The 22,857-nt window shown below is 52.4% G+C and overlaps 6 protein-coding genes across 8 annotated transcripts; 2 read left to right on the forward strand and 4 right to left on the reverse strand.

Moving 5' to 3' along the window:
* Window positions 1-242: 242 nt before the first annotated feature.
* Window positions 243-4,327, reverse strand: LOC126315400 (peroxisomal multifunctional enzyme A-like). The gene is made up of 5 exons (XM_049992655.1): window positions 2,084-4,327; window positions 1,781-1,823; window positions 968-1,705; window positions 446-881; window positions 243-373 (listed from the first exon to the last, which is right to left on the reverse strand). The coding sequence occupies exons 1-5, from the start codon at window positions 2,103-2,105 to the stop codon at window positions 302-304; spliced, it is 1,311 nt and encodes a 436-aa protein (XP_049848612.1). The 5' UTR covers window positions 2,106-4,327; the 3' UTR covers window positions 243-301.
* Window positions 2,316-6,368, reverse strand: LOC126315399 (uncharacterized). 2 transcript variants are annotated; one of them, XM_049992654.1, is made up of 4 exons: window positions 6,191-6,368; window positions 6,065-6,103; window positions 5,926-5,996; window positions 2,316-5,840 (listed from the first exon to the last, which is right to left on the reverse strand). In XM_049992654.1, exons 1-4 carry the CDS (start codon window positions 6,279-6,281, stop codon window positions 2,316-2,318), a joined length of 3,726 nt encoding a protein of 1,241 aa, XP_049848611.1. In that variant the 5' UTR covers window positions 6,282-6,368. The 2 variants fall into 2 exon arrangements, with proteins under 2 accessions (XP_049848611.1, XP_049848610.1); XM_049992653.1 differs by having other exon boundaries at window positions 6,065-6,368.
* A 2,793-nt stretch (window positions 6,369-9,161) lies between these two features.
* On the forward strand, window positions 9,162-11,073 carry LOC126315252 (uncharacterized). Its single transcript, XM_049992494.1, has 3 exons — window positions 9,162-9,430; window positions 9,656-9,933; window positions 10,026-11,073. Exons 1-3 carry the CDS (start codon window positions 9,215-9,217, stop codon window positions 10,918-10,920), a joined length of 1,389 nt encoding a protein of 462 aa, XP_049848451.1. The 5' UTR covers window positions 9,162-9,214; the 3' UTR covers window positions 10,921-11,073.
* Window positions 11,074-12,092: 1,019 nt separating this feature from the next.
* LOC126315417 (uncharacterized) lies at window positions 12,093-15,465 on the forward strand. Its single transcript, XM_049992669.1, has 6 exons — window positions 12,093-12,243; window positions 12,358-12,421; window positions 12,538-12,643; window positions 12,717-13,825; window positions 13,938-15,148; window positions 15,276-15,465. The coding sequence occupies exons 1-6, from the start codon at window positions 12,095-12,097 to the stop codon at window positions 15,463-15,465; spliced, it is 2,829 nt and encodes a 942-aa protein (XP_049848626.1). The 5' UTR covers window positions 12,093-12,094.
* Window positions 15,466-15,646: 181 nt separating this feature from the next.
* LOC126315224 (dual specificity protein kinase shkC-like) lies at window positions 15,647-18,933 on the reverse strand. Its single transcript, XM_049992463.1, has 3 exons — window positions 18,611-18,933; window positions 18,312-18,444; window positions 15,647-17,958 (listed from the first exon to the last, which is right to left on the reverse strand). Exons 1-3 carry the CDS (start codon window positions 18,751-18,753, stop codon window positions 15,814-15,816), a joined length of 2,421 nt encoding a protein of 806 aa, XP_049848420.1. The 5' UTR covers window positions 18,754-18,933; the 3' UTR covers window positions 15,647-15,813.
* A 58-nt stretch (window positions 18,934-18,991) lies between these two features.
* LOC126315360 (probable serine/threonine-protein kinase DDB_G0278845) lies at window positions 18,992-21,115 on the reverse strand. 2 transcript variants are annotated; one of them, XM_049992609.1, is made up of 4 exons: window positions 20,875-21,115; window positions 20,714-20,793; window positions 20,128-20,605; window positions 18,992-20,061 (listed from the first exon to the last, which is right to left on the reverse strand). In XM_049992609.1, the coding sequence occupies exons 1-4, from the start codon at window positions 20,939-20,941 to the stop codon at window positions 19,097-19,099; spliced, it is 1,590 nt and encodes a 529-aa protein (XP_049848566.1). In that variant the 5' UTR covers window positions 20,942-21,115; the 3' UTR covers window positions 18,992-19,096. The 2 variants fall into 2 exon arrangements, with proteins under 2 accessions (XP_049848566.1, XP_049848565.1); XM_049992608.1 differs by having other exon boundaries at window positions 19,044-20,061; window positions 20,128-20,793; window positions 20,875-21,088.
* Window positions 21,116-22,857: the final 1,742 nt, after the last annotated feature.

The raw sequence follows: 22,857 nt of genomic DNA on the forward strand, positions 1-22,857 counted from the left end.
TTCGTCATGTTCGACTGTGTCCAAGCTGCAAAAAGAGCCAAAAAAGAACTGCATAACAGATACTTCGCCGGTAGAAAAGTGTGTGCAAGCATGTATCCTGAATGCGCGTTCTTAGAAAAGCAGTACAGATTGCCGCTAAGGTGAAACCTCTCTTCTTTCAAAGCGAAAGCCAAAAAACATGGCGTCACTGGACCTCTCTGAACCTATGGCCGCTGCTGGATAACACCTAAAACCACCACTTCTTTGTCTGTTCCAATTTTATTGTACATATATGACAATTCAACTGCATGCCAGTTCGGCTCTAAAGCTTGGACACGGAGTTTATAAAGGGCTCAAATTTCATCGCGAGGCTCAAATTTCCCTTGACCTTGAGCTGTCAAAAAAAAACCGTTATAACGTTACTGTACTCCCCGAACTACACACACTTCCGCATCATATAACGCACCCTTCCGTCTACAAATGCACTTTGGACGTTCAGTCTCCTCGAGACCAACGCAACAAAATCGTCCGGCTTCATCGTCAACTGGACCTCTGCTTTGGAGGCCGCGCCCTCCTTTAGACTCGGGTGGTCACTCTTCAAGTCGATCGTCCAACTTTTTATGCGTCCATCCGGCTGGACAATCTGCAGCTCGAACACGCCGTTGATTCTGTCTTTCAACATGGGGCCATCCCTTTCAACCTGGCGCCTCAACATTTCCAAAATGGCCTCCACGCTCGGAGAACCACTTGCACTCTTTTCCACGTTCTTTTCGGACGACTCGACCCTCGAACCGCTCGCCGGCCTCTTCGACACGTACTCCATGACGATCCTCGACGAGTCGCTCATATCCGTCGGATATTGAGGATCTTTGGAAAAATCGCCGATCTCCCTCCAGGCATCCCTTTTCAAAGCCGATAACCGTCAGGACCGAAAATGCGCTCATCGTCGGCGAGCGAGTTCTCTCGAACCTCTCCCCCAAAAACGTACCTAATGGCCTCCGCCTTTAGCTCGGTGTCCGTGGGAAACAGCTTTCCCCGCGACCTTTGCCACCGAACCCGCGCGATGTATCCGGCACCGACCTCGTACAACGCCCCTGTAGTCTTGTTCTCTTCGCTGACCAAGTAAGCGACAAAGGGTGCCACATACTCCGGACGAAGCGCTTCCAAAAGCTGCCTGGGAAGCACCTTTTCCGTCATTCTAGATCCCGCCAGCGGAGATATCGTATTCACCAAAATCTGGTGCTTCCTCCCTTCTTTGGACAGAGCTTGGCTGAAACCGTGCAACCCCATCTTCGCCGCTCCGTAATTGGCCTGACCGAAGTTCCCATACAACCCAGCCGCGGATGCCGTCATAATGACGCGCCCGTACTTATTATTGACCATGTGCGGCCACGCGGCCTTGGTGACGCGGTATGCCCCCCTGAGGTGCACTTCGTACACCAAATCCCAATCTTCGTCCTTCATGTTTTGAAAGCTCGTATCTCGCAGGATCCCGGCGTTGTTGATCAGAATGTCCACCCTTCCGAACGCGTCAAGCGCAGTCTGGACAATCCTGTCACCGTTCTCGACCGAGTCGTAGTTGGCCACGGCTCGTCCGCCAGACTTCTTGATCTCCTCCACGACCACGTCCGCCGCTCCGGCCGATTTCCCGCTTCCGGACGTGCTGGTTCCAAGGTCGTTGACCACTACCGACGCCCCAAGAGACGCAAGCAGCTTGGAATATGCACTACAAAATAAAATTATGGATAAAATTATGGTTAAGGAAAAAAAAAAAGTCGATTTTTCTGTTTTCTTAGCGTACCGACCAAGACCGCCTCCAGCACCTGTGACGACCGCCACTCGACCTGTAAGAAGAGAAGCAAGGTAAAGGTTTTTTAGAACGTGAGGTTCGTCGCGACGTCGAAAGGCGAGCCCGTTCTCCCCCTCGTCGTAGCCTAGACCGGCCCTCTCTCTCTGAACAGCGAACGGCGGTGCGCTGTACGAGGGAGAGAGAGAGAGAGCAACCGCCGCCCTCCGCTCTTCTCGAAACGCGCGGCCGCAGTCCGAGCAGGACGTGGTAGAAGGACTCAAAGGGGCGGCGGTGCCGAGTCGAGAGACTGCGTACCATCGAATCGAACCTTGGACATGACTGGTTAGCTGAAAAATATGTTTCCCATCAACGCGCAGACTTGACATAATTGTAACAACAATAAAAAAAAAAAACAAAAAAACCATAACGGCCAATGTGTACGCCAAACACAGCCCGAAAAGAAAAAAAAAATACAAGGCTTTCTGAACGACTAACACACTCTGCAGCGAAAGGACCTGAACAAGCAGAGCAGCCTCGCGCGCGTTGCTCACGAGTCATCTTCTTGGAACTCTCCTTCTCCGGGGGGCGCCTCTTCTTCAATTTCAGTCGAGAACGCGGACACGCTCACGGATTGCATGTCCTTGCTCAACTTCGCCTGTTCGTCGTCGATGTTCTCTCCGCCCTCTCCCTCCACCCTTATCATTTCCAACGCCTCCTCTACGGATGCGGACACGACGTTGCTGACCTTGTTCTCGAACTGGATCAAGTAGCACTTGGAGGCGCATTGCACCATCTCTGGGCGATGCGTCGTAATGATGAACTGCACATTTTCGCTCAGCTTCGTGATCATTTTCGCCACTGCCAACCGATGCCTCTCGTCCAGCGCGGGGTCGATTTCGTCGAATATGTAGAAAGGCGCGGGATCGCAGCGCTGAATCGCGAAAATCAGCGCGAGCGCCACCACTGATTGCTGGCCTCCGGACAGCTGATTCAACTGCTCGAACCGACTCGCGCTGTCGGGCGGAGCAAAGGACACCCGGATATCCACCCCCTTGTAAAACCTGATTCGAGGGCCCGCGGACTCTCCAGCGACCCCGTTGGAACCGCCCTCGGACGTCTGCATGACCAACGCGGCCCTTCCGCCCGTCAACTCCGTGAAAACCTCCGAGAAGTACTTCGAAACGCCCTTGAACGTCCTCTCGATCGCCTCGTCCTTCTGCATGTCCAACTTCCTTATGAGCGCGTGAACCGCCTCGCTCTCCGCGCTCATTTGCTGCTTTCGATCCGTGAATCTGTCTCGCTCCTCCGCAAAGTTCATGTATTGGTCCAGCGCCTTTTTGTTCACGTGCGCGTACTTTTCCAGCGCCAATTTCGTCTTCTGCAACTCGCCGAAGCACTCCGCGTACCCCAGGTCGCGAAACTTCTCCAACGTGTCCGACGGCACGCTCCCGACCTCGCGCATGCGCTTCGTCAGCTCGTTCTTCTTCGCAACAAGCGACATGTGCGTATTGATCAGCCTCTCCACCTTCTTGCTCATCTCCTGCATTCGCTCGTCCTGCTCCGACTCGCTTTCGCGCAGCTCCGAGCTCCGCCTCGCCAGCGCCTCCAACCGACGCGCCTTCTCCGCCGACGACTGATCCAACTCCTCCACGCGATCTCTAAGCTCCTTGATCGTCCTCCGCACGCGCACCAACTCCTCCGACGCCGGCGCCAACTTCTGGTCCGCTCGCTCCAGCTCCAGCGACGCCACCTCCGACTTGAGCTCCGCCTTCAATGGCAACCACCTACTCGTCAAAGAACTCTCGAGTTCCGCCTTGCTGCACTCCAGCGAGCCCCTCTCGCGCGAAACCTCCACCGCCTCCCTTTCTAACACCTCGCGCTCGCGCTCGAGCCGACTCAACTCCTCCTCCTCCTCGCTGGACATCTCCGTCGGCATCTCCAACCCCAACTCCCGCTCCAGCATCGCGACCCTCTCCCCCAACTCGCGCGCGGACTTCTCTTGCTCCGACAACGTCGATCTCATCTTCCGCAGCTGCTCCTGACCGGCCAGCACCTCAACCTGCGCCTCCTGAGCGTTCGCCCTCGACACCTCGAACAAGTCGTGCACCCTCACCCTCCGAGCCTCGAACTGACCCAACTCGTCCACTATCTGCGTCACGCGCTGATCCACCTCGCTCAACTGCCGCTTCGCCTCGCCCAACTTCCCCTCCAGCTCCTCCTGCCTCTCCCGAGACGCCCTCAACTCCTTGATCAGCCGAATCTTCGAGCGCCGCGAGTCATAGTAACCGCCCGTCAACGCCCCCTTGCTGTTCACCCGATCCCCGTCCAGCGTCACGCAAGAAACGCCGTACGCTCGAGCAATCTGCGTCCCAACCTCCAGCGACTGGCAAAGCATCACCTTCCCAAACACCTGTTCAAACACCTTCCCAAACCGCGCGTGGTCGTAGCTAAGCACCCCCGTCAACGGCTGCACCTGCTCCGTCGTCGCCAACCCGACGTGACCCATCCTCACTTGAACCCGATTCAACGGCATAAACGTCACCCTCCCGCACTTCTCCTCGTTCAAACGCGACAACAACCTAGACGCCGTCTCGTCCGTGTCCACCACCACGTGGAACAACGCAACCCCAGACGCCGCCTCCACCGCCGACACGTACTCCTCCTCCACCTCGAACAACTCAAAAAGAGGCCCGTACACCTTGTGGCGCAAATTCAACTCAACCGCTATCCTCCTCACCGACGCCAACCCCAAACTCAAATCCCTACTAACTCCTGACTCCAACTGGTACTCCGCACGCGCCATGCTCTGACGGCACTTCACCATCTCCGTCTCCAACTCGCTCTCCAACCTCCACAACTCCTTCCTCCTGTCCGCAAACGCATCTCGCCTCTCGCGCACCTGCGCATACTTCGCCGAAAGCTGCTCGAGCTCGCGAGTCAAATCACCCGTCTCGCACTTGTACCTCTCAATCCGACCCTCGTGACCCTCAATCGACCTCTCCAACTCGCTAATCTCCCTCCTAAGCACCCCACACCGACTCTCCTTCCCCTCCATGCTCTCCCTCAGCATCCTAACCTCCCGGCTCAACCAACCATCGCGCTCCTCCCTCGTCCTAAACCGACGGCTCCGACCCCGCGTCGCGCGCAGATGCTCAACTCGACCCTCCAACTCTATCAACCTGCTCTTCAAAGACCTCTCCCTATCCAACGCCTCCAAGCACCGAGGCTCCAACTCCCTCAACTCACCCTCCACCTCCTCAACCCGGCGCTCAACCTCCTCCAACCTCTTCAAAACCACCTCCCATCTACTCCCCGTCCGACTCGACACATCCTGCATGTCCATCTTCGCCAACTTCAACTCCGCCTCCTGTCTCAGCAACCCCTGCAACTCCGCATTCACCAACTCCCTCTCCTTGCTCTCCTGCGCCACCCCCAACTGCAACAACTTCCTCTCCTTCTCGCACACCTTCAACTCCTCCGACACCCTAGCAAACTCCCCGTACACCCGACCCGCCCTCTGCACCTCCTCTCCCCGGCTCGCGCCAACTCTCTCCAAACGCTCGCTCACCTCCCTCAACTCCTGCTCCTTCAACCTGTACTCCAGCGCGCGGCGCTCCCGGTCCAACTTCTGGTACTCCCTCAACTCGTCGCGCTCCGCGTCCAACTCCAGCAAACGCTCCTCCAACGTGTCCAACACCTGCTCAATCTTCTCGCACTTCGTCGCCGTGTCCTCCAAAATGCGCAAACTCTCGCTCCTCTTCTCGTCGTACAACCGCGCGCCGGCCACCTCCTTCAACAACTCCAAGCGACGCCCAGGAGACATCCGCGCGAGCGTCTGCACCTGCCCCTGCATCACAATGTTGTACGGGTTCGAACGAGAAAACCCCGCGCTCTCGAACAAACTCGCCACCTCGTCCGGAGAAATGTGCTTGTTGTTCAAATAATACTCGTCCTTCTTAAGACCAATCACTCGACGCAGCGAAACCTCAGAAGACTCCACGGGAAACCGCTTGTCGGAATTCTCAAAATGCAGCTCGGCATATCCAGAAAACACCGCCTCCCCCGGACCTTTCTGTAAAAAAAAAAAAAAAAAAAAACAAGAACGTTAAACCGTCAAAACCAACTCGGCGCAATGTTGTAGCAAAAACAGCGCGTACGTGCAAAAATGCTTGTCTGTCCTCGCTCCTCATCCTGTGGAACCTCGAACTACCTAAAACAAAACAGAGCACTTCTCCCCCAAAACCGCGTCAACTCCAACGACGCTCTCGACCCCCCCCCATTCAAGCCTCCACGTACCATCGATGAAGTTCGACTTCCCAGCCCCATTCTTGCCAACTTCACGGCATCGTTTCGTAAAAGTCGGTGACGCTGATCTGTCAATGCGGAGAATTCGCACACGCAAAACGCAATTCGCTTCCGTACCAATCACGTTCGTCTTCGAACTAAACGGGTCAAAGTCTGCTTGGTGCGAGTATGACTTGATCCCGCGAATCAGCACTTTTTTGATGTGCATCCCGTCTAGCCTGGACGCTGCGGCTAATAGCAATCCAATACCCTGTCCTCAAACAAAAAACCAGGCCTATTCGACGCGCGCCAAATGGAATTCCAAGTCCTCCTGGTGCGCCAAATAACCAGTGACCCTATATTAATAAATCCAACGTGGCTATCAGAAATGGATGAAAATGAAGCTTTTTGACTTTTTTTTTGACAGGATAAAATATTTCTTTTGGCAGCCGAATGCAAAATATACCAATCATCGCCGACCCCTCATGAAACATTCGTTTCGAAGAAGCCTCAGCTCCGGGCCTCGTTCAAGTGCCCTAAAGAGACGAAACGCAAGGACGGATCGCGACCCCATCCGCAAAGTCGATGCAACCGACTCCCGTCCAGCGAGTTGCCCTAGCTTGGCATCAAAAAAAAAAAGTATGTGCTTGTACTTCAACTCTCTCACAGATGCACCGTTCTGACCTCCCTCCCTCGAAGAGAGGAGACATTCTCGTTCACTCCACGACGCCGAGGCTCTGGTCGATGGCGCCGGGCACGCGCTTGCCAACGAAGGCCCAATCGAGTGCGAACCAGATGCATCCCAACCCCTGTTTGAGGGTATGAGGGACTACGAGAATTGGTATCAGTTCAAGAATCGCCTCCGAGAAGACGTTAAAAAAGCTTTACAAAATGAAGACAAAAAATCACTGTCAGGTCATGAAGTGATTAGGAAAAAAAAAAACAAAAGCCAACAAAGCTTCTGACTTCAGGACTCAAACCGAACCAAAGCTTGTAAGTGCAAAACCTCATAAATTGTACAGCTTCGACCAGATAGAAAAGGATCGGGTGGCATTTGGAGAACAAGCACAATGCCCTCCTCGGTTCGAATCGCTACCTCGTGGTGCAGGAGAGAAAAAAAAATCATCCACGCTATCATCTGCTGATTCCCCACCTCACAGTGTAAAATCCGTAAAATCATCAAAGCCGAATCCCAGTGAGAGCCACAAAAGGATGCTTGAAACTCTGAGAAAGCGCACTATTGAATATTACAGAAAGAAGAAAGCGCAAGAAATGACCCACCACCGAAAGCCTCCGAAAGAGATCAGACTCAGTGACTTCGACACAGAATCCATAGAAGAAATGCTTTCATCTAAGAAAAAAAAGCGGCGTTAAATGAGTTTTCCAGATTTGCGAGAAATGGGGGAGCTGTTTAAATTATTATACCAACAATTGTGTTTTTGGCATTTTTGCAATGTGCGTCATCTGCGGAGCTGGATGTAGACGATATGGAACATGTGCATCAAATTGCGGCGCAACCATCCGCTCAAAATGATGTGCGTATTTGGCCGGTGCATCCATGCGACCAAATTGCTCTCGAGAGGTTCAGGCTCCAGCTTTTGAACCTATCAATTCATGTGTACGGTTTTCGATATAGAATTTTCCTGATAAATCAGAGCGATACTGCCTCATATTCAAAAATTCCCTGTGCATGCTGTTTCAGAACGTCCTCGAAATCTAAACCTTCGCTGCCAGCTTCTTCCTGAAGGTCGTCTGGGCTGTTGTTGGAGGCGGCCAACTGACTGCAGCTGTAGCACAGACGCATATGGTCACTGTTTGTCATTCGAATGCACAATCTGCACCGTTTTCTACTATCTCCACCCAAAGATCGACATTCGAACCTCTCGACGGTGCGCAAGACGGTGTGTATTGTGTGATTGAATTGTCTTTGTAGAAGTGAGATGAAATTTCGAGTGATTTCCTGAACGCCGGACCAATCTCCTGTCATTATGGTCTTGTATCCGGCCATTACTTCTAGGTTTTTCCTCTGAAAGTAATAGGCTATCTCGCGGTCAACCAGACTGTGTTTGAGGGGCTGAACCAGTGTCACATCCAAATCGGGCATTCGGTTGACCAAAGCGCAATCTTCAGCTGTTTGCATGCCTCTACCTTGGACGCAGCTCTTGATGGCCTGAATGGCCAGACTTGACGCAGATCGGGCGAGTACGATGTACTTTAGATGCTTGAGCCTTGCCACTTTGATCAGCGCGCCACGTATCAAAGCCGACATCAAATCGTACCGAAAATTCTTTTTTTGCTCAAACTGATATCTAAGCGAATTCGGATTTATTTGCAAGAGGTTGTCGAGGCGAATGATCTCAAACTCCCAGTTACGAGTATGGTAGCGCGATTCCAGCCAACGAAAAAGCTGCATGTGATAGCGCGAGCGCTGGGCATCCGTCCATTGCGCCTCAGGAAAGATGAATCCAACATCTATATGAACGATTGACAGCTTGGATCGGTGGTCCTGCAAGGCGCTGCTCAACAGCTCCAGTAGTACAACAGAAGAAATGGAGCCCGTAAAGCCAAACAGAGCGTCAAAACGATCATGCTTCCGAAGACGAGACTTCATCAAATTGGACTTAACCTTTCGAGTCCAAAGGGTTTCGAGACATGGCCTATGGCATGGAAGCGCGAAAATTGTGAATTTAAGTAGCTTAGAAAATTTATGTTTAATAAATCCACAATCGTCTGTGCATCTGCTCTTTCGCTGAGCGGATACGCCAAATATGACGCAACTTCGCGCTGAAAATTTGAAAACCACGCACCAGCACAAGCAATCTTTTCTATATAAAAATTCTGTAGCGTTGCTTTGACAGTGGATACATTGGGCTGTGACGCAGGCTGACTGCTCCTGAAAATGGCCGGGCTGTCAACAAAAGATTTCAATGTTTTCACTTTTGCGACGTATACCTCAGTTCGAACCTCGAAGCTTACTGCGTTTGAACTGCACGACATGGATGTGTGCCTTTCGTACAATAAAAGCCCTGCCGAGCCGTCCCTTCCAAGCACTAAAATAAATTATTTTTTTTTTAGAAGCGAGTCCGCATTGTAAAAAATAATTAGGGTTTAATTAATATCAGGTCAAGGCGTCCCTGTCCAAGGAGTCTGTTTCGTTGAATCATGGAAAAAGATGGTCTCATCAACGTGATTGTAAAGAACACAATGGGCTCAATGAAGGATTTGACCTTCCCATCCTTGGAGCCAAGTCTAACTATTCTAGAGCTTAAAATGTCTATACAAAACGCTCACCCGAAAAACCCTGCTCCAAGTGAGCAGAGGCTAGTATGTGGTGGCAAACTTGTTTTAGATAATGACAGATTGGAGCAGCTACTAGTCGTACGGAATTTTTTGTATGAGATAAAGCCAGTAAATTGCTTTTGTGTTGAGACGTCTCCTATGAAAAATACAGGGAGGCAGAGAGCCAATGTGGGTTGATTGTTTCTTTGTTTTAGTCTGATTACAAAAATAGTAGCCGTTGAAAAAATAACTACTATTAGAAGGCAGCATTTTTATTGCGCAAACCATGTGTGTTACTGACATAGGTTTTGGTTCGCACCCAAGGACCGCGAGCGATCTACTATCGTCCTCCACTTAGCGTTAAGATTAGACACTGCGTCAGCGATAAGATCAGATCCATCAAAGGGAGAACGAGGTGATAAGTCGAACATCCAACCTTCGACAAATTACCAAGCCGATGGCTCGTCAGTTCAATCATTGCAGACGTCTCATGAACACTCATCAGGCGTGCGGCCTGGTATTCCAGACTCGCAGCCACCTCTGTCCATGTTTTCGGATTCGACAGGCCCGTCCGATAACGCACGTCCGTATTACGACCAATTGTACGTGTTCGCTACTTTTTGCAATAGCAATAGAAAATTCGCGTTTTTTGTCTGACACGTACTAAATCGTGCTGACGTCTGTCTTCACGCAGTGCCGCACAACAAAATAACTATGCTCAGATGCAGCAAAGATGGAGACAATCAATCCAGCAACCCCAACCGACGCCTCCGCGACAAGGAGTCACTATTCGAGTCGTTTTCGTCTTGCCGTTTATACTTCTGTTATTAAGAGAAATTGGTTCTTCGTGGAATTGGATTCTATGTTTGTCTTCGATCTTGTTGATGAGCTACTGGTCTAGAGTGCGATTCAACATAAATCTCGGACCAAATAGTACTCAAACGTGGACGAGGTATATTGACTGGAGAAATTACTCGGGATGGCAAGGGGAAGTGTTAGGATTCGTCGTTCCATTTTTTTTAAGTATGCTTCCTTTTTGGCATCCTGAAGAATATGCCTATCATACAAGAAGACAATTTGCATCATCACAGCAACAGCCGACAAACGCATTTCAGCCAAACCCGTCGCAATTGTCATTTTTGCCCTTAAATTCACTACTGACATCAAGTAATCCATCATCACCATCTCAACCGTCGGCTGCATCACCATCTCAACCGTCGGCTGCATCACCATCTCAACCGTCGGCTGCATCGCCATCTCAACCGTCGGCTGCATCACCATCTCAACCGTCGACTGCGTCACCATCTCAACCGCCGACTGCATCGCCATCTCAACCGCGAGCAGCATCGTCACCTCAACCGTCAACTGCATCGCCATCTCAACCGCGAGCAGCATCACCATCTCAATCGCTAACTGAATCATCACCTCAACTGTCAAACGTACAGTCGCCTCAACCGTCAAATGTACAGTCGTCTCAACCGTTAAATGCATCATTAAGCACTTCAGAATCTGTATCTTTAAATTCATCTTTATCATCCTCGGGTATCTCCTCAGAATCATCACCTACGTCTCAGATTATGCCTTCCTAGCACGCTTCTTGCAATTCGGTTGTGCAGCGATCCAAGGGTCAAGAAAGGAAAATTAGAGCCAACCGATCTTACCGCCGGCTATGTTTTTGTTGATTCAATCTCTCTCATATACATATCATATCACACTGTACACTTGTTTTCCTCTCCCCCCACATACACTGCATTGATACATAGATAGCTTGCGCACGCTGCCTCAGATGACGACGCGGTCTACTCTTCGATGACATTGAGTTCATCTCTCCCCGAAAATATAAATGCCGCCGACGCAGCATGCAGAGTCTTTTTGGTAAATCAAAGTGTGCACTTTTTTATTATGTATGCGCAGAGACCCTCAGCGAAGGTGCCTCATCCTTTGTTTTGTTGGTATACAAATGCGACAAATGGCAAGGAGCCAAAGAACGTGAGTGGTAAAAAGATTTGCGTGAATATGACCAAACCGGTATAGGGTTTTTGGTAGCCGTCAAAGCCACGCAAAAATACATTCTGAAATTTTTTCAGGGTTAGCACATTTTCCTCTGTGAATTTGACCGTTTTTCAATGCATGGCTTTGTGCACACGTGTGTATGACGCATAACGAGGCCTCAAAGTTCGTCTGTTATGTGTGTACGAGGCCATTTGGCTCTTTGCGCGTATTTTGTTTTTGCTCGCGTACGCTTCCGACCTCTGGGTATCCGTGGTGTTCGTGTCCTCCCGTGCGATAGCTAGTCCCCATTGCGTGCGTTTCTTGAAAGAGTTCGGTTTGCGTCACGTCTTCTACAGCGGAGGCAGCGGCTTTTGTGTTGCTGCTGTATGAGCGGACGGCGCGCAGAAGGAGGCGTCCGGCGTTGAGTGGACGTATAGGTGCTGAGAGCATGTCGACGTAGAGCAGATATTGCCCTTGGGGTTTTACAAAATAAATGCGTACTTCGAAAAAAAAATGTACGCTTTAAAATGTTTTTCTCGGTGCTGAGGTGCCAGCGTGGGCGAGTTGGTCCAAGGGGATGGACTTTGTGATGTGTGAGGGGTATTGCGTTGTTACTGGGTGCTGGTTTGGCGAGGGTTTCAGGGGCGTGTTTCTGAAGAGGGGCCTCGATTTTTTGTATTTTTTATTTTTGATTTACCGCTTCGACATGGCAATTCAGTCTTATTTGTTCTGGATTTTGAGTTTTGTTTTTGGCGTTGCTACTGTCACATGATGCAGACAGCGGTGCTCACTTCGGCGTCGAACTTCCTCTCCCTGCTAGACGAGAACGAGAGCGATGTCATTAAGGACTACGCGTTGAAGCAAATAGATCAGATAGTGGACCAGTTTTGGCCAGAGATATCGGATTCTATATCTGTGATGTACGCGAGAGATGGGGTCCGCGCGACTGGGGGTGGCGCGTGCAGACGTGTTTGATTGTGTGTGTGAAGAGTGTATTGGACAAGAAAAGTTGACGTGCGTTGAATATGATAAAGAGAGGAGCTGCACGAGAGAGCGGATTTCGTGTCGAGGAAGTTGGCGGCCTTGGTGGCGAGTAAGGTATCGTTGTGGGGGGGGTGAATGGGGGCGTTGGGTGAGCGTGTGGAGAGAGGGTGGAGAGAAGGAAAAACTTTTTGGCGAGAGTGGCGGTTTTTTAACTTTTTTTTTTTTTCCAGGTGTTCTACTACTTGGGCGCGTTTTCTGACGCGATGTTTTACGCGTTGAGGGCGGAGGAGTTGTTCGACATTACGGCGGAGAACGAGTTTGTGGAGACGTTGGTGGGTACGAGGGGCGGAAAAGGGGTGTGTGGGTGTAGTGTGTGTTGGGCGATGCTGACTGGTTGGCGTTTGTGAAGTTAAATGCATCGACGAGTACATTCGGTTGAGGACGTTGCAGTCCAAGGAGGGACAGGAGGGGGAGTCGATAGATCCGCGTTTGGAGAACATCGTGAACCGGATGTTCGATCGTTGTTTTCGCCACAAGAAGTACAGACACGCTATAGGGATTGCGTTGCAGTCTAGGCGCACGGACTGTTTGGAGCAGGCGATTAGGATGAGTCCGGAGATGGCGGATTTGTTGCGGTACACGTTTTACGTGACGATAGATTTGGTGCCGATAGATTATCGTCCGACGGTGTTGTCGTTGCTGGCGAGGTTGTACGCGGAGTTGCAGAGCGAGGACGCGATGAGTTTGTCGAGGTGCTTGACGTTTTTGGAGGAGGCGGAGGAGATATGCAGGGTGTTTGCGAGGTTGTTGGAGAGGAGGGAGGTGGGGAGTCGGTTGTTGGCGTACCAGATAGCGTTTGAGGTGGTGGAGAACGCGTCGTCGCAGTTGTTGAGGGAGATAACGAGGAGGTGGAGGGGGGGATACAGGCCGGAGGTGGAGGGGGGGAGTTACGAGGATTGGAAGAAGGTGGGGTCCATTTTGACGAATGAGGTGACGATAGAGTTATATTTGCAGTTTTTGTACCGAAACAACCGCGCGGATTTGAATATTTTGAAGCACATTAAGTCTTATTTTGAGCCGAGGAGTTCTATACTGTACACGGCGACGATAGTGGCGAACGCGTTGATGCACGCGGGTACGACGCGCGACACGTTTTTGAGAGACAATTTGGAGTGGGTGAGGAAGGCGACGAACTGGACCAAGTTTACGATGGCGGCGGGGTTGGGGGTGATTCACAAGGGGCACTTGAAGGAGGCGTTGAACGTGTTGGAGCCGTATTTGCCGAGGCCTGGAGCGACGGCGTCGTCTCCATACACGGAGGGGGGCAGTTTGTATGCGCTGGGGTTGATTCACGCGAACCACGGGAATCCGAGCGAGGAGTTCAACGAGTCGTTCATGTCGTCGTGCGCGACGGTGGGGGGGTTGCAAGAGGGTTGGTGGAGGGAGTCGGAGGCGTCGATGGGGGGGGGGTCAGGGCGTGGCGGGGTCGAGCGAGTCGGGGTGCCCGGCGGTGCTGAGGTACTTGCTGCATTACTTGAGGGGGGCGGGAGAGGCGCACATTTTGACGCACGGGGCGGCGTTGGGGTTGGGCGTGGCGGCGCTGGGGAGTTGCGACGAGTTGGTGTTTCAGGAGTTGTTTCGCATTTTGTGCGCGTCGGATGATGCGGTGGCGGGCGAGGCGGTGGGGTACGCGTTGGGGTTGGTGATGCTTGGAAGCGCGCACCAGTGCGTGGTGGATTTGTTGGTGTTGGCGCACGAGACGCAGCACGACAAGGTTGTGCGAGGTTTGGTGATCGGGTTGGCGTTCTTGTACTATGGTAGAGAGGGTCAGGCGGACGCGATGATCGAGCAGTTGCTGGGCGACAAGGAGGCCATTTTGAGGTACGGGGGAGCATTCATGATAGGCATGGCGTACGGGGGGACTGGTCGAAATTCGGCGATTCAGAAGTTGCTGCACATTGCCGTGTCCGACGTGAATGACGATGTGCGTCGCGCGGCCGTCATGAATCTCGGATTCGTCTTGTTCAGACAGCCGGAGCGAGTGCCTCAGCTCGTGGCACTGCTGGCCGAGTCTTACAACCCTGCGGTTCGGTACGGAGCTTGTCTGGCGCTGGGCATGGCGTGCGCCGGGACGGGACTCCGAGAAGCGTACGACATTCTGCTGCCGCTGGCTCACCGAGACCCCGTCGACACTGTCAGACAAGGCGCGCTGATCTCTCTGGCGATGCTCCTGATTCAGTCCACCGGGCCCTGCGTCAACAAGTTCCGCAAGCACCTTCGCGAGAGAATCGAAGACAAGCACGAGTCGGCGATGGCCAAGTACGGCGCCATTCTCGCCAGCGGAATCCTGGATGCCGGCGGGCGAAATGTCACCATATCTCTCCTGATTCGGTCCGGGTATAACAACCTGCAGGCGATGGTCGGTCTGGCCATGTTCCTGCAGTACTGGTACTGGTACCCTCTGGTCCACTTCATATCTCTGGCGCTCGCCCCGACCGCCATAATCGCGCTCAACCAGGACCTGCAAATGATCAAGATGTCTTTCCGCAGCCACGCGCCCGTTCACTGGTTCTCCTACCCCGCCGAGACCAGAGCCGAAACCAAGAACCGCGGCCCGCGACTGGCCAAGCTGGAGCTCGCCGCCGCCCGTCGCGGCAAGAAGAAGAGAAAGTGGCCCCTCGGCTCCGCTCCCGCCAACCAGGCCCCCGAGCCCATGTGCGTCGACGCGGAGGACAAGCCTCACCCTCCCGAGTCCGCCGAAAAGCCCGCCGAAAAGCCCGCCGCCGACGACGAGACCTCGGAGCCCCACAAATCTTCCTCTCTAGACTCTGCCTCCTCGAAGCAGCCGAAATCCGACTCCTCCTCTTTCTATATATACCCCCCCTCCCGACACCGTCGCGTTCGACGCCGCCGCGCTGGAATCCCCCGACAACGTGGAGCTGCTGTCAAACCCCGCTCGCGTCCTCAGGTCCCAATTCAAATACATCACCTTCGACTCGGACGAACGCTACAAACCCATCTGTGAGGGCACCTACGGCATCGTCGTCATGCAAGACCTCGCCCCACACATGCCCCTGGACCTCGTGTCGTCGCTGGGACTGCCGACCGAACAAGAGCCCAGCCCCCCGGAACCCTTCGAATTCAACGAAGACGACTAAGAAGTGCGTCTGCATCCTTTCAAAAAAAATTTGACGCGAATCGATAAAAAAATTTGGCCCTCCCTAAAAAAAAAAAAAAAAACCGTCAAAATCCGCTTCCAATGTCTCCCCCCTTATCAAGCCCTTTCTATGCACAGCGGCACCTCGTTCTACAGGCTGGGGCAAAATGTGTACCGGCTGAGTCTCTTTATTGGATGCGAACCTCTTCTTTCTTTCTTTCTTTCTTTACTCTTTTTTTTTTTTTATGTTTTTCTTGTGGCTGGAGGAGGCACCGCAGTGCGGCACTTCTTCTCCTTCTTAACTCGTCCACGAAGCGTTCTCAGATGCCGTCGTGCGAGGAGCGGGTGCCTAATTCGCCGCGTCTTCCAGTTTACTGTCGTCCGTCACGTGGTCCCAAATGGCCGAGAACGGCCTCCCCAGTGAGGGCTTCTTCCACTTCGCCTCCCTCTCGATCGCGCGCTCGCACCCTTCCGAAGGAATGCATTGATGAAATATAAGCCGATTCGAGTGGACGTAGCTGACGATGAACTTGTCGCGCAAAAGGGACGAAAACCGAACCAAATAGGTCCCGGCCTCCTGTCCGTAGAGCAAGTTGAATGCCGCGTGCGCCGAGAGCCTCCCGAAGAACCAAGGAGACCTCGCGAGCCTCCGGATCCTGTCCATGAGGCCATCCAGCGTGCCGAAGTGACAAAAAAACTCGCCGTAGTCCGAGCAACTGACCTGGTCGGTTTGGCAGTGCCAGTACGGATCAGAAGCCGTGAAGCGAGGATTCTCGTACTGAAAAGGCAGCAGGAGGATGCGGACGATGGCCTTGTCCTCGTGAGTCGTCGCGCCGATGGCCGGCCTGAATCGCTGCCAAAAATCTCTCCAAGGAACTTTGTCTCGGTTCGGAAACCAGCTTCTCCAGTTTTCCCGCGCAATCGGATCCGGAATCGCTTCCTCGTAAATTATGCAGTCCAGGGCCTCCACGATGGTGCGAAAGTCCGGACGGTTGGTCGCCTTGGCGTCCCAACTGCTCTCAATCAGGCGAGCAATCGGTTTGGGACATTCGCTGGGAATCGGCGGTCGACGACCGTTGAACACAATTTCGTTCATGATTTTCTTCTTTTGAGCGTTGTCCTTCGCCTCGTTGATTTCCGGGTACGGCACCTGGCGAGTTATGATTTGCCAAAGCACGATGCCGAAACTGTAGACGTCCGACTTTTCGTTGAAGACGGCGTTCTTCATCACTTCCGGACTCGCGTATCCGAACGTTCCTCTGTACCCTTCGTCGTCCCAAGTGGAAGCGCCCTTCCTGAGGGACTCCGAGAACCCGAAGTCGGACACCACCACCCTCCCTCTGTCATCGATCAGTATGTTGGACGTCTTGAAGTCGCGATGCAAAATCATCGGGTTGGACTCGTGCAGCCAACTCATCCCCAACGCGGCGTCTTTGGCCATTTTCAGTCTCGTGTGCAGCGACAGCGGAGTTCTGGTATCCAGCAGCAGCTTCTCCAGCGTTCCATTCGGCATCAGCTCGGTCACAATCATCAGCGGCTCCAAACACGCCCCCATGAACATGATGATGTTCGGGTGTCTCACTCTCGACAACATGTCCACTTCGTTGCAAAACTCATCCAGCGCCTCGACGAACAAATTCTGGTTGTGAAACACCTTCACCGCCACCAACTTTCCGCGCACAATCCCCTCGTAAACCGCACCAAACCCCCCGTGACCCAACACCGTCTTCAACTTCACCTCCTCCGGACTCAGGTTGTATGCCCTGTCCACTGTACGGCGCAACCTCAACTTAGACGACGTCAATAAACACTCTTTCTGTTGAAACTTCAATTCCGCCCTCTCGCGCTCAATTTTCTCCCAACACTCCGCCTCCTCCAACCCCCCCTGGCACTCCACCATTATCGCGTCCATCCACTCCCTCATCTGCTGCTTGCCGTCCGCTATGAAATACCTTGTCACCCCATCCCCCACCAGCTTGAACGGCTCCAAATTGGGCGCCACCTTCTGCAACAAGTCCTCCTCCTCCACCACCGACAAGCGACACCCCTTCAACTCAATTATGCTCTCCAACCTCATCCTCTGCTGGTCTTGAAATACCAACATCTTCCCCTCCCCCAAACTCACGTAACTCGGACTCCACTGGTTGTACTCCCTCTCGTCCATCACCATCAACTCGCCCTGCTTGCTCAACGCGAACCCCGTCACGTCCCTCTTCAAAGACGACAACACGCTCGACCCCAACTCCACGAGCGGCAGCAAATCGACGCATCTGTGCGAACCCACGAACTCCCTCTCCTCGTCTGTCACGGGCAACATGTCCAGCGTCTTCAACTTCGGAAGGTGCGATATCACGAAATAACGGTACCTCTTGTACGCCTCGCGGCTCCGGTCGTTCAGCAAATTCGGACAACCCGGATTCTTCAACACACTCAGGTGCGTCAAATTCGGAAACACCCCCGCCAACTTGCTAATGTAGTGCTTTACGTCGTGAACCTACATGCGTCGGGCACAACATACATATACATATACACATATATATATACATTGCTATCGCATCAGCATCTATCAAAACCCACTCAAGCTCCGTCTACACGACACACACACGCCCTCATACAACACTCTCGGCAGCACCGCCCAAATTTTCTGAAAGCTCCCCCCCCCAAAAAAAAAAAAAACGCGGGCAACGGGAACCCTTCCTATCCCCCAATTCCCCCCGCCTTCCCGCCCCGCCTTCCTCCCACCCCCCCAAACCCTCGCACAAAAATGTCTCGTACAGAACGGCGCCTCGCGGTCCATGCACACACCCCGCGCCATCCACCGCGCGCCTCACCACTCCTCGCACGTACATTATTATTGTTCATCCATAGCATCTCTAAGCTCTCCATCGCCGGGAAATCGTCAAACGCGGTGGAATCCAAACTGTTGTAGTCCACCAAAAACTTGTTCAAACGACCAAAATCTCTCAAGCTCTTCACTGATCTTCGGCCGCAACGGCGCCCCCAACGGATACAATTCTTATAGGTCAAAAAAAAAAAAAAACACGAGCCTCCACAGGGGAGAAAGAGAGGACCGAAAAAAGCCTCTCGCCACCATCGACCGCGCGACAACCTCCCATGTAAAAAAAACAACACTAACCGAGACATACGTCAATCTGTTCACAGACGCATCGATAGACGTCACTATCTCCACTATCGAAGCCCCATGGTGCTTTTTATTTGCAAAAGACGGCAGCTCGCCAAGCTTCAACCCCACCAACGACAGATGGGTTCCTTCGAGCCAGAAAATCATCTGTCCACACACCTTGAGTGGCCTCGTAGGCAGCGACGCCGTGAAAACCCACAATAGCCGTAACGCCCGTCAACGGCAAAAACTGTGCCGAAGACACTAGGACAAAACCTCGCTTGAGCAAACTTTCAACCTCTAGATAAAATGGACAATTTCGCCGCAGTGCTAGAAACGTATATTATTGTACCTCAAACGCCAAAAAATTTCAATCTTGACAGGCTAAAAAAAAAAAAAAATCATCGAGGAAATTCGCGAGCGCGATGTGAAAAAAAACATGTCACTCGTTCGGCACACACAAACTAATCCCATGACTCGCGGTAAGAAAATCTATCTCGTAATTAGGTCTTTACACATCAGAAAGTTCGAAATCGGGCGTCACCGGGACCACGTGCTGGTGACGACGGGGATCAGGCTTCAGCATAACGGGGGTCGGAGGCGTCGCAAATTGCTTCTCCTTGGCTTTGTACTTTTTGCGCCTAAACGTAAACCCAAAAATTTGCTTCTCGACCCCTTGAACAAGACAGCCAGACATGACAGGCGTCTTTGAGATCCTATTAAAACTCCTCTTATTGCAAAAAAAGGGAGAGTTATAGGATTCGTTTTCTCTCAACACCTCGTTCTCCTTTCCCTCGAGTAGATGGGTGCCAGAACACGCATGCTTTCGGCTCGCGCCTGCGCTGTTCAAATGGCGATCACAGTGGGACCAAAGCACTTTTCGACCCAATTTGTTTTTCAAACAATCGGCCATAGGACTTTTTATCGAATGCTTGTCTGAGCAAGTTTCGCTTGTCACTTTCTGTTTCGAGTCATTGTACGGCGCCAGTGGCGCTCGAAACAGGCCGCTCGAACTCAAACCTTGCGCATCACTTCTCGACCCCACCTGCGGCGACGAGGACAAATCAAAGTAGCTCGTGTCCCACTTGTATTGCAAGTTGGGCACGAAAATGGGCTTGACATCTGCCAACGACGCCCAATTGCAGCCGGCAAAAAAAGGATGATTGTGAATTTCTGCCAAACCGCGAACGCCAAGACGCGTTTGAGGCTCTCGCAAAAAACCAGCGATCAAGTCGGCGGCCTCCTCGGATAGATGAGACGCTCGGTACTTTTCAATGATGGCGGGCACCGTCGTGCGGAATTGGATAACGGCGTCAAAAACCCTTGAGACCGTAGAGCCGTTAAATATAGGATGACCCACTAAAAGCTCGAAGAAGATGCACCCAACGCTCCACCAGTCCACCTCAACTCCGCAGTTGGATTCCCCACTAAGCACCTCCGGGCTCATGTAGTAAAGCGATCCAGCAACGGCGATCGCTAAAAAAAAAAAGTTAAATTCTAGAATCAAAGCGAAGAAATGCCAAAAAAACGTATAAAACGTACGCTTTTCATCGTCGTGCGAAGACCTCGAAGATCCAGGGTCTGCCATTGAATAGGACCTGTATTTCAGGTGATTGTTAGCCTTCGAAAGCCCGAAGTCCGTCAGCTTCAAATGCCCGCTCGCATCTATCAGAAAATTGGCTGGCTTCATATCTCGATGAACGTAGTTCAGTTTGTGTAAGCTATCCGTCGCCATAACGATTTCTGCCATGTATTGCCTTGCCTCGTCCTCGGTCAAGTATCCAAAAGCAGAAAGTAGACGTCTCAGGTCGCCGCCCGGACAATACTCCATAGCCAGGTACAAAAAATGGCCGTCTTGGAATGAATACATCAATCGTACGATATAGCACGTCAAATGGTTTGCCAAGACATCGCGCTCGTTCTTTGTTTGGCGAACTTTGTTCTTTTTCCAAATCAGATCTTTGCTGATGATCTTCAACGCCAAAATTTCGTCCGTGTCCTTTTTGCGAACAACGTAGACCTTGGGCAAGGCGGTGAGTGCTCTGCTGCGGACGGGGACGTTTGGGCAGAAAAAGCGCGGGTGCCCTCTTCGCTTCGCGCCGCTGGGACCCCGAAAGAAGTCACGCACCTCTCCAAAACCACCTTGGCCGACCTTCTTTATGATCTCGAAGTCGTCCAGCGTCTGCCTGCTGGACTGCGGCCGATGCGCTAGAAAGGGACCTAAAGTCAGAAGCGAAAAGCAGAAAATAAAAAGGTGGAGAGCGCGCTCGACCTCGACCCCAAACGAACCATGAGAGTCAGAGCCCTGAGTGCGACGATGAGAACTCGAATCCAAAGGTGACAGATATCTATCCATCTTGGGCGCGTACAGGTCGCCAAAATTAACGAGCAATTAACGGCTAATTGAAAATGAACGCGCAGGCAAAGATATAAGCGAATTGATTTGCTCCCTTCAAGTCTGTGCCGATGCAGGTCCTACACACGAGACTACACATTGAACAATGAGTTTGAGTCCGTCCCGGCTCGATGGTAGAATAAAAAACGCAGAAAAAAAGTTTTCTTCAGGACGCAATAACGGTCATTTCTGTACATACAGGTGCCATCACGTCACGCGCGGACGGGGCCGGTGTTCGGAGCGGCGCGCCACCAGGACGAGCGCTAGGTGAATGACGTTCGGCATATGGGACACTCGCTGTGATGGGACGTGTTGAACCACTTGTAGAGACAGGCGGAGTGGAACTTGTTCTTGCACGTTTTGCAAGCGAGACTTGGAACCTTGAGGTTTGAGCTGTAAAAGACGGAATAGCAAATTGGGCAGAAATCAATGCCTTCAAAGTAATGCTCCAGCAGGCTTTTCCACAAAGTGAGCGCGTCCGATATCGACCGGTCGCGCGTGTTCAACACGGACAACATGGTAAACATCCACTTTCTCCACAGTGCCTCGGACGCCAGCTTCTGATCCATGGCCACGCTGATCGGCTTGAAAGGATACGCGTCTGAGATTTTGAGAACAACCGTCAAATCGGTGTCGTCTTTTCTGTAGAGGGCGACGATCTCTTTCGACACGGCCGAACACTTGACCCTGAAGGAGCCCGCGGGAGAAGACTGGTCCTTAAACTTAGACACGCACGCCAGCTCTTTAGCGATCAAGGCGGGCGAGTAGCGCTGCTGGACGAAACTCTCAAACTTGGCCTTTTCGCTTCGATTTGCCAGGTCGTTGTACCAGCTTCTTCCGAGGGCCGGAAAATAGCTCAGGAACTTGAAGAGGAGGGCCGAGGAATAGTAGACGTCGAATTGCAGGTGGAAGAACCGCGAGAGGCATTGATAGGGACGGGCAGTCGGGTGGAGCAGCCCCCGCAAGAGGTACGTATGGAAGGGCGAATAGAAAGAAAGCTTCGAAGCCAAAAACGCTTTTTGTTTTTTGTCTTGAATGCTCATGTAAAATATTGGAGACAGGCTATAGGAAGGGAGCTTGGTGGACCTGACGAGGGAAACTAGCTCGTCCTTCGACGAGGAGTCTGTCGTGCATTTGAAAAGCTGGATAACCAGGTACCAGACGAACATCATGGAGGTGTAGGGCGACAGGACGGCGAGGGTTGGTTCGGGAATATAGAAGGAGTGACTGATTGGAGCGAGGGAGGCGAAGAACGGTGTGTAGCAGTCGGAATAAACGATCCCTTGGAACACTTGGTTGTAGCGCTCATCGAGCACGGTGGCATCAGCTTTTTTTTTGGTTTTCTTTTTTTTTGTGTCGGTCGTCTTAGACTGGTGCCAATGTTGTTCGTTCTCGTATTGTTTCATTAGTCCCTGTGCTAGTTGGTCTCGGCTCCGATCGCCTTCGGTTTCTAGCCACGAGACGATATGGGCTACGTCTAGCTGCTTCCATTCTGCGGCTTGCCTCGCCAGTACGGCTTTCAGCTCGTCTGAAACCAGCTCGCGCCGAGGCCGGCCCCCGTCGCCTTGAATCAGCCGCCTTATCAAGATGTAGCACGAAGCCTGTACCTGAAGCAGCTGGTTCGGCGTTCGGAGCGTCCGGAACAGGTCCTTCAAGACGTCGGCCGAAATGGCCGAAATCACGCAATCGGGCACGTGAGCCACCGCCTTGGCAAGCGCGTCCACGAAGGGCGACCGAGAGTCGCCTCTCTTCGCCAGGCGAGTAAAAGTGTCAATCATTGACAGGTACCATTGCGGGTCCGGCCCCTTGTCGCTCGCTTGTTCCTGAGCGGCCTCCGCGCACTCCTTGCGGAGCAGTTGCTCCTGCACCGCACTCAG

Source organism: Schistocerca gregaria, unplaced genomic scaffold (genome assembly GCF_023897955.1).
Source record: "Schistocerca gregaria isolate iqSchGreg1 unplaced genomic scaffold, iqSchGreg1.2 ptg000569l, whole genome shotgun sequence".
Taxonomy (NCBI): domain Eukaryota; kingdom Metazoa; phylum Arthropoda; class Insecta; order Orthoptera; family Acrididae; genus Schistocerca; species Schistocerca gregaria.